This window comes from Apaloderma vittatum, unplaced genomic scaffold, assembly GCF_000703405.1.
Source record: "Apaloderma vittatum isolate BGI_N311 unplaced genomic scaffold, ASM70340v1 scaffold16514, whole genome shotgun sequence".
NCBI classification, from domain to species: Eukaryota; Metazoa; Chordata; class Aves; order Trogoniformes; family Trogonidae; genus Apaloderma; species Apaloderma vittatum.
Window position 1 is genome coordinate 15,918 of NW_009713383.1, and position 16,437 is coordinate 32,354.

The following is a 16,437-nucleotide window of genomic DNA, read 5'->3' on the forward strand; positions in this document are numbered from 1 at the left end:
TTCTCTGGGTGGAGAAAATGTCTTTTCTTCAAACTATGGTTGCAGGAGCACGTATCTTTGCTTTCTTCCGCTGGCCATTCCTAGTCAGCTTGGGATGTTTGGCCAGCCTGGTAGACTTGTTAGATGGTGAGGATCTGACAGTACTTTAGGTTCTTTGTTCACTGTAAGGGCTTGGGTTGCCAGTAAGTTGGGGAGAGCCCGAGTTATGTGTTTGTGTAGTAGACAGAGACTCCTAGTTACAATTGATGTCAGTCCATGTATAGGTTTGTCTGCACTGTCTATCGTCTCTTCTGGAGCTGTTGCCATATTTCTGTAGTCTGAGGTCAGGTAGCGCTGTTAAGGAGACCCAACCGAAAAGCCAGAGATGGGCCCTTTTGAGGCTGTTTCCCATTCCTCTGCTGTGGCCAGGTAACCAGGGGAGATAGCTTTGTTCCAGGGAAAGGGAGAAGCAACTGAGTCCCCCTTCACTCATGCCAGGGCTTTGCTGCTCGTAGCAGCTCTTGGCTGGGGCAGTTTGTGGCATCTAGGATGTGGCCAGGAGCAGGCAAAGGCTTCTTGCCATTCCCATGTCACAGAATAGTGACGCTGACTTAACAAGAGAAGAAAAAGTTATTCCATCAAATCTGGTTGCTGTTGCAGACTGTCTTAAGGTTACTCCTTGTCTGACTTGCTGAGTTCTCTTGAACTGTACCACTAATTAATTTGCTCTCGTTTTTGTGTTTGCTTTTTTGGAAATTTTCCATCAGCCTATGCAGGGTTCTCATATGGATTTTAACAGCTATGTTTGTTACCTGTTTGTTATCTCTGAAAGATCTGTTCTGCTTTGTCAACTGCTTCATCGCCTGTTGTTATTTTTTTCAAATTCCCCAAAAGTTAACTGTACACTGTGCAGCATCAACTCGTCAGAATACTCCGAGGGTATAATTTTTTTCCACTCAAGTGATTTCTAGTCTGTTTCTCTGAGCTGTGAATATCGAGGTATCAGTTTGTTTACCTTATTTTCATGGCTTCTGGCTGAAACTCAAGGATTTTTATGAAATTAAAGCTCTGCAAACCTAAATCTGGGTAACTGATTCACAGGAGGACAAATAACTGGCATTTCTCCACCGAAGTGGAAATCCAATTCATCTTGGATTTAGAGCAGTGCAGTGTGTCCGAGCACTAACCACGTGCATGAGGTCGTGCAGACTGACAGCTGTAGCCTTTAGATGTACGCTGCTGAGCTCGAGTCCTTCACCACTGTCCTCCTGTCTTGTGCAAATTGTTGGCCTGGGGATGGTGTAGATGCAACATCTCAGGATCTGAGCTGCAGCTTAGCTAACTCCTTCACACTCATTGGGGAAAAGCCAACGATTGTCCTCCTTGTAGGCTTTAACGAAGGGTGAGCCCCACCACCTTAGTGCCTGGTTGAGGGCTAGCCCTGCAACAACTAGCAACACGAAAGATCCCAGATAATCAGCTTCTTCTGGTGGATTTGCACAGTGGCTTAATTTAAATGCTGTTGCCTGGCTTCCACCGAAGTCAATTCCATCTGTACTTTTAAAACTTACTGCTATGTGTTACCTTTTTCTGGCCCATGAATAACTGCCTTTTAGGTGTGATATGGGTCACATAGAAATTTGTACTTTCCTTCCAAAATGAAAAGTAAACTAATTGTGGTTTGTTTCTCTCCAGCTGCCTTTTGGGGAGATATCGCTTTAGACGAAGATGATCTGAAGCTATTTCAAATAGACAGAACTGTTGACTTAACAAAGAACTCAGATGGAAACGCAAGACACACTTCAGGTAAGGGCAGCCCTGGGGTGGTGATGCCTTCTTTTCCCTTCGTTTATCTTTAGGGAGGAAGGAGTTCCCTTTCACTTGTGATGCCTGTTCCCACAGGGAGGGAAGTGCATGCAGAGCTTAGTTACGTCACTGAGGTGGGATCCAACTCCAAACTTTGTTGAACAAAAACTGAATGGCAATTTGATGTAGCCAATCCTATCTTGTCTGAGAGAGAACGTTTTCAAATTTACAGCACTGATCTCTTTCTGCAAGGAACTACCTTTCCGCAAATTTGAAAGGAAATATATTTGAAATAGGAACACTCAGTTTGGCATTAGTTTTGCCTCTTACTATTCTCCCCTACTTTTTGTGCAATGTGTCATGTTAATGAAATAATGAAATCTTTTAGCTGTCTACCTAGGTAAAACCCATTGCAGTTTTGTATACAGACTACCCTTGAGGCGATATTATAAATGAAATAGGTTAACAATTGTGTTGATTTTCTGTAAAGCAGTTGATGGGGCAACATATGCTTATGTTGCCCTCCTACACAGCTCTTAGATATGTTCAGTGTTGTGCCAGATCAGAGTTTTTTCTTGAGTCAGGAGTTCTGGCTGAACTCCAGCTCTAACGCTCTCTGAAACACTCTGCAACTGGTGTGGGGTCTTTGGAAGGCTTCCTGTGGTGTTTTTGAAAGGAGAAACTATTGGAAGTCTGAGCTCTGAGAGATGGAGACAGAGCAGAGCAGGATGAACTTCTCTTTCTGCTGTTACACTCCTAGGTTAGAAGAGAGGTTGGATAGAGACAGAAATCACTGAAATCATGTGTTCACCTGACCCCTGTGTGGTTCAGCTCTTATTGTATCATTTGTAAGGACTGGTGGCTGATTCTGTATACTGGTGACTGCCTAGCTTTGGTTTCAGAGCATCCAGGCACCGTGTAGGTCCTGTTCTGGGGATCAGTGCTCCAGTTCCCTCTTGGGATGAGCATGAAAAGTGACACCTCCAACACAGAGTCATGCTTCTGATGCCGATGTAACTGAATAAGCTCATGTAGATGCCGACATTCTGAGCAGGGGAGGGCTGTCCAGTTCTTTACATTACAGATTGCTCACTGGAAAGGCAATTATCGTGTGTTGTCCTATCACTTAGCCTATTCATGTCAGGTTTTGACGATAGGTGATTAGTAGGTTGCCTTCAGAGCAGAAGGTAAATCAGAAAATGAGAACTAAGTAAGTGAGACAGGCAGTGTTCATCTCTTCTACATCCCTGTGTCGCTTCCTGAAGTTAGATGAGGAGACTACTGGGGAAGCAAAGCCATATGGTGTTTGACTGTATCAGTTTGCTCTGGTGGCCTTTTCAGTTGTCATATCTAGCATGTTTCTTTCAGTCAGCACTGGTGCCAGACTTTTGCCATCTGGCAAATGCAATGAATTTTATAACCCACATCTGTATCACATAATGCAGGCACAGGTTTCTTACAATCATGGTTCCTGTTGTGTGGCTGGACCAGTTTCTTCCTGGCACCTCTTGTTGGCTGAGGCAAAACTGCTGCATCAGGTGAGTGGCAAAGTCATGTCACTCGCTTGGCCCTGTCTTTATCTCCAACCAGCCTTCATTTGTCCCTGCGCCTTTCAGCCCCTGGAAGTGCAAGCTGACAAACGGGAAGCCCCTGAGAGTATCACACTTTCTTTCTGCGGAGCATGCACAGAGGGATCTCTGTGTTCACCTGCTCTGCGAGGGGCTCCCTGCAGGGGTGGAGAGGGTGGATTCTTGTCTTGTGGGGCTTGCTTGACACTCATGTGATTTGTGAGAGGGTGGTCTACTTCAGCATGGTGAGGATTGGGGACCCATTCTTCCCTGGAAGAAAGTCCTGCTCTCTGCTTTTTTTCTTTCCAATGGGAAGAATGCAACCTCTGTACAGAAACAGCCTAAGACCTTTTATGAATGGGACTCCTTGAATTATAACATTTCAGAGTTTCCTAAAGCTTTTAATCGGATTACTTGTATAGTGGAGGAAGTACTTAATACATATATACAGACATACAGGCTCTTCGTATCTGGGAGCTGCAGTTCTGAACGCGCTATTAGGTCAGGCATTCTTCTTCCCCTGGGTTGTTTCCTTGTCCCCAGAAAATGCTGTTCGTCTGGGAGGAGGGGGTGAAAATTGTGCCATTTGATGTTGGGCACTTTATAGGTGTACACCGCGTTAGCTTGTGTGGAGCATCTGCAGCTGTCAGGCTCTGGAGAAAGAACAAGGTTCCCATGTGCTTACTGGTGACAGGGAATGTGGTTTTTCACGGGATCCAGCCAAAGATGGTCTGCTTGAGCAAAAGGTGTGCTTTGGCTGGTGAGAGCTGAGACTGTCAGATGTCAAGCTTTACCGTTTCTCACCTGCTTCCAGTCTTTGTCTAGAAAGATAGCTATGCCCTTCTCTAGGCCCTTGAGAGAGAGTGAGGCAGGGAATCTGAGGACTGTCTGGATTTGGCCACAGAGTCCTCTGTTGTGCTTAATTTTGCAGCATGAATGTTTTCTGCATTAGTTTTCTGCATTCAGAAATGCCGCAGTCACTGTTCATACCCTCAGAATTTGTGAGCCTGCTTGAGAGTGGGATGCCTTGAAGTTCAGTGTTTCTAAGCATTTTCTCAGAAAATACCAGGAATAAAACACCAGCTCTGATATGTGGGACTTGAGGCAATGGGCATTGTCTTTCAAGTGAAGTCACACAGCAGAGTCATGGTTCTTTCCCTCTGAGGGATATTGGCTCAGAGTTCTCTGCCAACCCCCTTGAAGACTGCTCGTGTGGCGTTTCCAGTTAGGGGTAGCTGCCTCCTTGGTACCCACCTTGGTACCTTTCTTCAAAGGTCCAGCAAGGATCTGTCTGGATGCCTCTGTCTGGTATGCTGGGATTATTTTGTGTCAGAGGTCACATAAGGACTTGACATTACACAGGGAATTGCATCACTCATGTTGTGTACTAAGGCCTTTTGGAGTGCAACATATGACCTGATAGTCTTTATTCACGTGAGCAGTCTCCTTTGCTGAAAAGGAGCTTCCTTTCCTACCTACAGTAGATCGCACAAGTACTCCTCCAGGTGGTTTTGAATATCTCCAAAGAAGGAGACTCCACAACCTCCCTGGGCAGCCTGTGCCAGTGCTCCGTCACCCTAACAGTGAAAAAGTTTTTCTAATATTTTTATGGAACCTCCTGTGTTCCAGCTTGAACCCATTGCCCCTTGTCCTGTCATTGAACGCCACTGAAAAGAGCCTGGCTCCATCCTCCTGACAATCCCCCTTGACATATTTATAAACATTTATGAGGTCACCCCTCAGCCTCCTCTTCTCCAAGCTAAAGAGACCCAGCTCCTTCAGCCTTTCCTCACAAGGGAGATGTTCCACTCCCTTCATCATCTTTGTTGAATTTAAGTCTTTTCAGGCATCTTAGAGATTATGAGGACTTTTGTGATATATTATTCTTCCAGGTTTTTGTATCACAGAGAAATTTTCTAGTCCTGAAAGGCTTTTCTGTGAGTGAGAAAGATGGGTTTGGCACCAGCAGATCAGAGGACACAGGAGCCTGGCTGCCCTCGCTGATGCCACGCTGTGCTGGGCTTGCTGCCGAGGCACTGACTCCGCATCCCACTGCCGCCAAGAATGCTTTTCAAGAACAGTCAAAACAGGTTTTCTTTGCCTCTGATCCCAAGCGGTTTTTAGGGTCATGGCTTGAAGGTCTTGATGCCACAAATGAGTGTCAGAAGGATTTACAGAGCATCTTTGCTAGCTAAAGTGAGTAATACTTCGGATACCAGTGTGGCTGGGACTAGGGAGGTATTTGATCCCAGCAGGATTTCTACTGAAATCAGAGGAGAGACAGAGGCTGCCATGAATGGCTGGAGGCTTTGACAGCAAATTCATGCAAGTTACTCTCTGGCAAATGAGGCAGACAGGAGTTTCGTATTGCACCTTCTCTTAGTGAGAGCAGGGAGTTGGTCTGTTGGCACAGGCTGGCTCTGCTGCTCTTGCGCATGTTGCTTCACCAAGTCTGCACAAGGCCCACATCGGCAGCAGGCTGCTTTGCTCTTTCTTGCTTTGAGATGCCCGTGATCAGCTTCTTTCACAAGGCTCTTCCCGTTTCAGGACTGGTGCATAGTTGGGGGTTTTTGTTTTGTTTTGGTTTGGTTTGGTTTTTTTTAACATGACAACTTGTGAATCACAGATTTCGATACAGTGTGCATAAACTGCTTTGGAGCATGGAGACAAACCATGGAGAGGTCTGGGATGGAGCAGAAGAACGTGCAGTCCTGTGTGAGTGCATGCCTGAATGTATGGTGTAGGGGGGATGATGGCAGAGCTTTTCAAGTTACACAGCAGCGTTTCATTCACCTGTGGTGGGCTGTCAGCCCCTGAAACGTGTTTCACTGCTCTTTGGTTACATTCTTGAGGCAAGGTATTGATTCCCACATGAGCTGGGATTGCCTGCAGGGCACATTGCTGGAGTGTCACTCTCCTGCTAAGAGTTCTTCTCCTTTAGCCTCAGGGTGGAGAGTACGACTCCTCCAGTGGACTGCCTAAGGTGCTGGAAGTAGTCACAAGCAGCACTTCTGATGCTTCACTTTGGGAGAGGTTGCTCAGTCTAGGAACTGTGGTCAGTAGTAGTACTGCACATTACTTCCAAGTCCTCTTTGATGCTACTGATGTGTTTCTAGTGATGTTTAAGTCAGTGCAAAATTCACTTCTAGAAGAATGCAAAACCCAGGGATTTTAGACCATGGCTGACTGAGGTTCCAGGGAAGATCTGATTTACGGATTTGAAGGAGAGACTTAAATTCAGCTGACTTGACACATGCATGCCAAGCTCAGAGCTGTTTTTCCCTTCTATCTCATGTTTGGTGCTCTGCTGTAGTGGCACTTGGTTCAGAATAGAGGGGGTGGACTTCAGCATCGGTGGATTCAGGGCTGCCTGGGGCTCGGCCTTTAGCACATTTAAGTTTAGAGCAAAACTATGGGTTGTGCTAACTTAATCCGAGCTGTGTTGATTGTAACTGGCCAGGAGCAATGCAAACAACTACATACGTGCTGTAATATGACCCACATCTGTGAACTCTCTACAGGGGTCTGCTCTTCCACTGGGAAAGCTTTAGTGAAGGCTGCTTCCTCTTAAGTGTGTAGAGGAACATCTTTGTTCCACGAGACCTGTCTGAGGGCTCTGTCCACCTGTTTGCATACCTCCTTTCAGTTCTCTACAACATGTGATGTGAGCTCTAGGGATGTCTCTCTGCAGTCTGTGCAGCCTCTACACAGGAAGAGCCTCAGCCAGCTCTGCGGAAAGGTAGGTCCTGAACACCTGATGCTGAGGTTCGTTTAGCTGTGCCAGATGACTTTCTTGTGCCCCAGTGTTTACCTTTTTGAGCCCATTCAGTCAAGAATTTTGCCAGAGCAGATAACCATGAAATTAATTTCCTATAGTTCTGTAGTTTGCTAAGACAAGGCAAGAGCTCCCCATTGAAACAATTTGTCAAGTCTCTAGGGCTGAGCGTGCTCTCGTTCACACTGTTTTTCTGAGTTAACTAGTCTCCCAATTCCACATTTCTGTGCAATAAGCCAGTGATCTCTTCTTTGTAGAAAAGCAGATACTCTGTATTTTTGCTTCCAGCCCAGTGTACTACAATCATATTGCAACCTTCTCAGATCTGTCTGATTTTCTCCAGCATAAAGATAATTGCCTAGAAAGCCCATCACCCTTGGCTCTTGCTGATGAACTTTCTAACTGGCCCTGTAGTTAAGGCTCTCCTGCTAGCCAGTGCTAATCCTTAGGGTTGATATTTTCACTCCAAATGCTTTACTTTTTTTTGATTCCTGAGTGCCAGCTCAGGAATCATTTTTTGGAAAATGTTCAGAGAGATTTTTCTCTCTGATTGCTGATTTTAGGAATGCCATTTTGCGAGTCACAGGAACAGAATTTGACTGTCTGGTGCCCGATGGTAGGAGAGAAGAGGTGACCAAGTCAAGGTGCCAAGGCATGGGAGGTGTGTATGCACAAAGAGGACAGATCTCGCTTGGAAGGCTGGAGAAGCAGCCTTAAGTCAGGACAGCACAGCTGTCAGGAGTGGAGAAATTTTTTTGTCAGGCCTACCTGCCGGTTCTCATCCTGCTGCTGCTACTGGATTGATCCGTCAGTCGGACAGTGCCTGTGGGGTGATTGCACAGGCTTCAGGTCTCGACCCCTGGGATATGCTGCATGGCACATGTGCTGGCCCATCCACAGAGCTGCAGCCAAGTTCATAAGCACAGATTCTTCTCTGGAGGGCTTTGCATCTTACACTTCCCAAAGCACACCACAAGCCAGCTTTGAGGGTTTGCCTGGGCTGTTTTGCCCTTTTCACGCTGACTGCTTCCAGTAAGGAAGAATTCCCTTAGCTGTTCAGTGGGGGGCATGAAAAAGATGCAATGCAGCAGCTCATTTCTTTGCTCCTGCCCTTGTATGTGCAAGGGATTCTTCTCATTTCCTCACTCCACGAACACCTATGTGTTGCACATTCAGGTCTCCTGCTTTAGAGATGCTCACTCATTCCTGAGTCACCTGTAGCCCCTTTCCCTTTGCCCAGAGGGCTGTATTCATTCTTTTCCTTACTTGCCTTCTGAGACCTCTTCCTTAGGTGATACCCATGGAGAGCTGTTTCACATGCTGACAAATGCTTACTGTTATCCCTGCTTCTCAGTGCGGTTTTTGTTCCTACTTCTGCTGTGTTTTGTACAGTCCCTATGTGACCTCAAAGTATGATGCAGGCGATAGAGTGGTCCTTGGATGCTAGATACCATTTGAGTCGGCATCAGGTGTCACTGGATTGCTCTCGACGGCCTCCCTGGGCAGTGAGGTGCTGCTTGTGATTGCTTGAGTAGCAACAGGAGGTGCTAGAGTCTTTACTTCACCTCTCCCACCAGAAGGTGTGTGGGCTCTGATTTTCTTTGGCCTAGGGTCATTCCAGTATGACGTGTTGCTTCAAAACCAGTTGGGACCAGTGGGGCTTGCAGTGTTCCTTCACCTCGTGGGCTGTGGTGTTCCAAACGTGGCTTGTGACAAGCAGAGAAATGCTTCTCTCACCACAAGAGAAATAAAGTTTATCTCCTCTTTCCCCTTGAATTTTTATAAAGGTCCTGCTGGGCAGGGTAAAGAGAGTCCCAAGCAATAGGTGAAGATAGCATCTGGCCCTTGCCAGAGCACAACCTGAATGACACAGCCCTACTACTTGCTCTGTGTTCCCTGGGGAGCAAGATGTATTTTTCCCCCTTGTCTAGGTTCCCGATAGCAGCTGGTCACATGCACCACAAAGTTTGTTTTGTAAACGCACTGTTCCCTGAAATCAAGTTTTCTGGATGGTGGCCTCTGGCCTGCGAAAATAAGCGGTTTTATTTCTGCTGCGAAGCCAACATTCAGCTTACATAGTTTTTCTTTTGATGATTTTATGAGCTCTGCAATATTGCTCAAATTAATCCATACAAGCAGTAAAGCTTTATCCGTTGTAACGAAAATCCCCAGCTATTTCTAACCCTGCCACTTACTCGTTCTTTGTGGAAACTTCAGTCGTGTTTATCCTGTGAGTCCAATTCATACGCTTCTTTCAGAAATCAGCCAGGAAGGCAGTAACTCAATATTGCTCTTGTCAAATGCTGCTCATCAGACATTAATCAGCTTGGATTTTGTTAATGAGCAATTGACTTCCTTTAAGCACCCAAAGACATCTGCAGAAGCTGTATACATTGATGTCATGGTTGAAGCTGCTTCCAAAGAGTCTATTTCTGTAGCTCCTTCCTATTGAACATGGTACCACCATCAGCTTTGGACAGAGCTTCAGCAGGGTCGCTGCATGGATGATGCTGAATCCTGGCCGCTCCCTGCTTGACTTGCCTGACTTTGGCTCCCAGCCCCACCACTTTCCCCAGCCACTAAGTTCTCTTTTGGGCACATCTCAAGCCTGGAAGTTGGTGCTAGATGGCATTATTAACCCTTTGAAGAGCTGGGGTACTCACCACATAGAGCATTTATAATATCTGATTTCTGTTTGCAACTGTCTTGCTCTCAGTTGCTCTTAATTAAATTTTCTTTTGCTCTTGTCTACAGCTGGTATAACACACTGGGAGGCTGTTCCTTTTACTGATGCCAGAAGAGTCTGAATAGTCTTTTGTGTTTAAGTGGAGGTTATTAAATAGCTTTATATTAATTAACTGTGATGCAGGGAACACATGGGCAAGTGTACTTGAGGAGATCAATTTATCCATATGGAAATTACATTGGAAGTTAAATCCATTACCCTAATTGTAAAATTCGACAGTGCTTAGCCCATAACTGCAGAATTGCCTAAAGCATGCATTTGTTTCATAGCTGGGCAAATGCCTAATTTCCTTGAATAGTTGCTCAAATGAAAAATTGAATTTGCCTCAACTGCATAGGCTGCCTTGTCATTTCCAAGAGTGTTTTAGCAAATGAGTTTGGAGGCAGAAGCAGTCAGTGAAAGAGTGGGGTCTAATAAGCTCTGAGAGCAGTCATTGCAGGATGGTCACTCCACAAGACTGACTTGGATGCCTTGACCCTCAGGCTCTTTCCTTTCAAGCTGGGATGTTGCTGTGCCCACAAAATAAAAGTTGCTTACCCTGTTCAGGAAAATAGCTGGCAGGCCCAAGAAACAATCAGTAGCCAGAATGGCTTGTTGGATAATAGCAAGCAGCAGATAAATTGGAAGTTGTAAAACTGCTCGTGGTTGACTGTGAACAGAAAGGGGTTACATTTGTGGAATAAATGCGTTCACTTTGAGCTGCTTGTTCAGGTCTAATTTGGAAAGAAGGCTGGTGCTTGTAGCTGCAGTGGACAAAAAAAATCCTTTGCTGCAGCTCCCCTTTTCAAATGGCAAGGACAAAGTATTTATTCAGCTGTCAAGTGGGGAAAGAAAGCAAATTAGTTTTAGGCTGAAATGCTGAACTGTGTTTGCTGCTGTAGTTCTGGGGCCAGATGGTGACTTGGACAGCCCTGGGGAATGGGTAACAAGTTTCTCCGGGGCAAAGATCAGAGGCAAAAGGAAATATTCAGATTATCTTGCTGTTCCACTTCCTACAGAGTTAGGGTGAGATGCATAAGGCTGTATTAGCAAGGGGATTAGACACTCTTCTTTTTGCAGCTGCGTGGCGTTGCTGAATTCTGGAGTCAGTTTGTGGCAAAGAGTGATTTTGAGACCTGACACCCACACCAAACCACAGCTCTCCCTGGGGTGGGCAGGGCAACTTCTCTGCCAGCAGCTCCTGGTGGGCAGGTCGCTGCTGTGAAGAAAGCTCCTCTGCCACTTTTCCTCACCAGCTCTCCCGCAGCTTCTTTAATGACTGCAAATGTTTTGGGCATCTATTTCATCAGGACTTGGGAATTTGTGGCTGGAGGTGGCCCTAAGGCTAGCCAGCAGTGGCCATGTTTGGCTTGTGCTCACAAAGCTTTTCAAGTCCCACTTGTCATTCTGTCTCAGTGCTGGCTCGTGACTCAGTTTCCCTGCTGTTAGCAGTCAGTTTGGGGTGTCTTTTAAACAAGCTGTGGTGGAGCTGGTAAGTAACCAGTGTCTTGGCTATATCTACTTATAGTGATTAATTGCCTATTAAGCATGGTGCAGGCTCCTGGGGAGGAGGTAAGAAGGCACCAAAAATTCTCCGAGAAGCTACAACATTGGTAGTGTCTGAATATCCAGGCAGAAAACACGCTGAAAGAAAGATCTCTGTGCTGGCACCACAGGCACTCTGTAGAAAGAGTTTTAATTGAATTCAAACATAATTTAACTCCCAGTGTAGCGTTTTCATTTTGAGTTAATTTTTATCCAGGATAAACAAGGTAGGTGGAAAACAAAAGGATTAAGGGAGGCTGACTGGGAGGAGCGGTCTGGCAGGGCTGTGGAGAGCCCCGGGCTCCGACTGGGAGCCCACAGCTGGAGCGGTGCAGGGGATGCTGCGGGGCAGCACGAGGAGCTCTGAGTGGCTGTGCCCAGAGGGGCCCAGGGTGGGCTGAGTGAAGCAATTAGACTGTACAGGTCAGAGGGAAAGGGCTGTGAGCAGGGTGGGGGTCGGAATCGTTTGTACTGCCTGGTAGGACAGTAATGAGAGAACCCAAGCCAGCTGTTCAAGTTTCCTTGTGACCTGCAAGTTCACTTCTGGTTTTCCTTCCTTTCAAGGGAGAGACGGGGAAGGAGGATGGTTACTGGGAGACAAGAGGAATGTGGTGGAGAGGCAGACACCTGTTAGAAATAGATCTTGATCCATCAGATTGATGAGAAATCAAGTAGAAGGAAGCTGGGGGGATAGTTGGCGCTACACATTTCTGCTTCGATGTACTGGGAGGGGAGAAGTTGCACACTGTGCATGGGGACCCGGCCATACAGCAGGGATGTGCACATGCCCAGACTACTTCTGAACTCGTTTTAGCTTTTAGTTTCCACTTTCCTCAGTAAAAGCACTGTAAGCCAGGGACTTGCAGGACTCTCACTGGAAGAAATGGGCAAGTTGATGCAGGTAACTTTTTCTTTCTTTTCTCTCTCATCTGTCTGTATTTTTACCCCAGAGAATCAAGTGGTTGTTATGACCTGCAGGAAAAGGCTCCTTCCAGTCTTCCGGGACTCAGTCCTTCTCCTTCTCAGTCCTTCTCCTTCTCAGTCCTTCCTTTTCTCCAGAGTGCATTGCTCCCCTTAAGCGTTGAGTGCTGGTGGAGAGGTTGGGTGAGGTTGTCCCATTTCTTGCAGTGCCTTCTTTAAAAAAGAGATGCATCACAATGTAAAAGTGATGCTGCCACTTCTAGAACAGCAGGGAGTGCCAAGGGAGAACACAGGGTGTTGGGGAGTGGTGCTGCCTACCCTTCTGCCCTGCCTGCTGTGCTGCCAGCAGAAGGGCTTGCTGCATTAAGTGCTTTGCAGCTCGTGGCTGTAGCAGCCCTGCATTTGCTTAGCTGTGTTCACCTTCCTCTTGTGAACTTCCCTAGGGGACCAGTGTCCTCACTCTGCACAAGCATTTGCAGAGCTGATGTGGAGATGACACATCTGCTTGTCTAGCCTCTGGACCCTGGGACTCTCCTGAGTTATTGCAGCTAGTCAGCTTGCTCTGAATGTGAAAAACAGATTCCTGCAGGGAATTTGGGATTCGGAGTTTTTCTCCTCTCTAATTTATTTTTCTTTAAGCAAATTTAGGGAACTTCAGCTATTCCACTGACAGGAAATGCTGAAGGATCTATCTCAAATTATTTGCTCAGATCTCCAGGGCCCGTGGGTTTATGAAAGGTTTTTGCTATAGACTCTCTATTAGCTCTGGGAAACATCTGTTCCACATTCTGAATGCATTTTCCCAGCAGAGCTTGTTTTAATAAAATCATCACTTTCTCTGTGGTTAGAAAATCCAGTGCAATAAAGTGCTTTCTATGCAGAAAATGTTCTTGACCACTGGTTAATAAGGAAGTTAAAAAGCAGCATGTAACATCAAGTTTGACTTATCCTATTCTTCTAGAAGCTTCTCTGACAGTCATATTATGATAAAGTTCACTAGAACTGAAGCTCTAAACAGTGATGGGTGATGCCTGCATTTCTTGGTTTTGTTGATGCTTCATTGTAACCTCTGTTTGAAACCCAGTCTCTAGGCTGTGCCATGTGACTGGCATTTGTATAAACCGAGACTATGAAAGTGAGGCGCTCAAGGGCGTAGGGATGGGATATGAATTTGTTGATCTTTATTAAATGTATTTTATGATGCTTCTTTACCCTTGGTTGTGTCCCACCTCTGAAATGGCCTTTTCTCCACACTAAGGCATGTTAGGAAAAGTCTCGCTGCAGTCTGACCCAGCTGAGACCAGCTAGTTATGTGTACGGTCAAGTTATTCTCTGCTAAATCAGAAAAACAAGAGAACCTGGCAAAGTCCTCGGTGCTCAGTGGGGACTCCTTTGTCCTTATTGGAGGTGGCGAATGTAGCTACCTTCCAAGTTCAGCTATGGAGCCCTTCCCCTGTGTGGACAGCAACCAGGGAAGGAAGAGGAGATCCAGTGAACATGAAGAGAGTCATCATTGGTCTGGAGAGCAAAAATTATCCTGGCTTGGAACTGCTCTGAAAATAGGAAGTTTGATTTTAATGGGAACTTTTCCACTTTGGAAAAAAGGGAGATTATGCAAGCTTCATCCCATTCAGCTTCCCATGTAGGGACATTTTGTGTTGTCAAATTATAATTTTTCAGACACTTAAAATTCCTGTTGACAGTAATTTGGTTTTAGTCTGAAATTCTAGATAGGCATCAACACAAAATGAAGCTTGACATATGTTGGAATAAACTAATGTTTCTGCTTTCATTTGGGTAACTCATCTTGCCCCAGAGTAGTGGTTTTGGATAAAAATCTAGAAGATTCTAAAGATGTTAAAATGTTTTCAAAGTCAGCTGCCTCTCAGGTAGCTTAGATGTTTTAGAGACATGCACAGCAATAAATACCTTCAACCCTAAGTTGCATCTTTTAAAAGACAGACTTTCAGGTCCAATACATTACTACTTCTCCTAATCTCACCCTCTCCTGTGGGAAGTATGGGTACAGAACAGAGTCTCCTTCCTGCTCTTTCCTCAGGTTACACATCTTTTACCCTGTCCTCATGGTAAAAGGGGACTGCAGACAGTACAGTTTTGATGACGTTTTGTGCGCACGCTCTCTCTCTCTCTTAATAGCGTTCTTTTATTTTGGTTCCAGCTGAACAATTTGGACTTCCTTTAACAAAACTGGATTTTCATTTTCTTCTTCTGCAAGAGTGGGAGATTTCTTCCTGGCAATACCACAGCCTGCTGCTTTCTGCTTCACTGGACACTTATCTGCCACTTCAGGCTGCCTCTTTAGTTCCTGCAAACAATTTAGGCACCTGTTCTTTGGCCAGGGTTGCAAGTGTAGTGGATTTCTCTCAGATTTATGGTGCATTTAAGCTACTGGACATTTATTTCAGTCAGCCAAGCTCCCTTGGCAATGCTGGTCTGTGGGAAACAGAAAAACGAGTTGTTCAAGTGCACTGTAGATAGAAGATGAAATATTCCCAGTTTGGGCAGAGGATCTCCTGTATGTTCTCTGCCAGGTCATGCACAGAAACTAAGTTATCTAGTTAGGGAGTCCAGCAGTGTTCTGCTGGGGTTGTAGCTGTTAAGCAGGACGAATTATTAGGAAGGATTGAACCACAAAAATGTGGGAGTTAAAAGAGCTTAGGAGACCTGTATTGAGGTATGATCTAACAAATCTATGTCATCCCTGGTTGTGGGAGAAGCAGACAAAGCTTAAGCGGTCAGACTGGAGAAGTGATGTCTGGTCTGGCCCAGGAGCAGCAGGTGGGAGGTAGTGAGAATGAAAGTGATCTTGGAGGGCTTGTTAACTGCTGGATATACATTAAAAAACAGAAAAGTCAGTCCTGTTTTGCTCATCTCATTACGGGTTACTCTAAGTGGTTAGACCATGCCTGCCTTTTTATTACTGTATTGGCTTTCCATGGAGCATTGTATTAAACTGAAAATCTCTGTGATCCTCTTCAGTGTTTCTAGTGATAATAGGCTTCAATACATACGTGGGAATTTCATGCTCTGGAGCATTAATGATGGAATCTTCTCTGCTCTTAATTGTGATACAACAGTCCAACAGAGAGGTCCAACTTCAGGAATGTGTTAAGGGAACAGCAAGACCTGCTCATTGTCTGCAACCTAAGTGCAGCTGCTTCCAGATGCAACGTGCATTTCTTGGCTTCCTTATTTACTGATTATGGCACATCAGTTATCTTTGTTTTACTAGGATCCTGCATTAGCGTTCTCTTGGGAAGAAGCAGATGATGTCTGTCAAGTCATTTTAATCTTTGGGATATGCTTAGGTATCATAAGGATAGGAAATGCCTAGAAGCTCAAGCGAATTGGAACAGGATCTTAACAAAATTCTCATGTACGATTCAAAACCACCCATATGGGAGAGAAGGGCATGGGTGCTCCCTGTCTGTGCTCGTGAGATTAGTGGTGTTTGAAAGTACCCGATATATCTGCACACCCATATTTGGCCTTTGTATAATGTTCTCCCTTTTCAGCAGCTACAATGAGACAAAATATGCAAAGATGTTGTAGATTTCATTAGTCACGCTAGTTTATTCAAACATCTCCTTTGCATAAGAAACCAAGGCTTGCAGTGATCTCTGGGAAAGAATGTGCTCACAGCTTGGAAAAGCAGCCCGCGCAAGGGACACCGCAGCACGGCGGAGGTCAGCAGCTTGGGTGCAGGAGAGGGGGCCCGGCTGTAGGGTTTGGTGCCATCATTTGCAATTCAATCCCATAGAGCTCCCTTTTAGGGGAACAATTCACTAAATACAGAGTTGTTCTTTTTTCCTAATTCACCATATAATTCACCTCCCGAGTTCAATTAAGAAGCAATCTGTTTGCGACTGGGAGCAAGCTGCATTTATTTAGAAATACAAAATTATCCTTTGCTTCGGCAAAGACCACATGCCTTAATAATTCTGGTGGTGAATGACTGGTTGGGGTTTCCTTTAAATGGAATGGGATATTGTGTGAACAATGGCATACTTTGGTGGGGGGGAGGTTTGAGAAGTCCTGGGGATGTAAAATTTCACTGAGGAGAGGAACTTTGTTGAGCTTGGGCTTAAGGAAGTGAC

The 16,437-nt window shown here is 45.5% G+C and overlaps 1 protein-coding gene across 1 annotated transcript in view; it reads left to right on the forward strand.

The window, feature by feature from the left end:
* Positions 1 to 1,674: 1,674 nt before the first annotated feature.
* LOC104273143 (tolloid-like protein 2) overlaps positions 1,675 to 16,437 on the forward strand; it is a gene marked incomplete at its 5' end in the record, with an annotated part of 55,477 nt that continues 40,714 nt past the window's right edge. Inside the window, 1 exon segment of the mRNA XM_009868370.1 lies at positions 1,675 to 1,785. Within this exon segment, the coding sequence (XP_009866672.1) occupies positions 1,675 to 1,785 (111 nt within the window).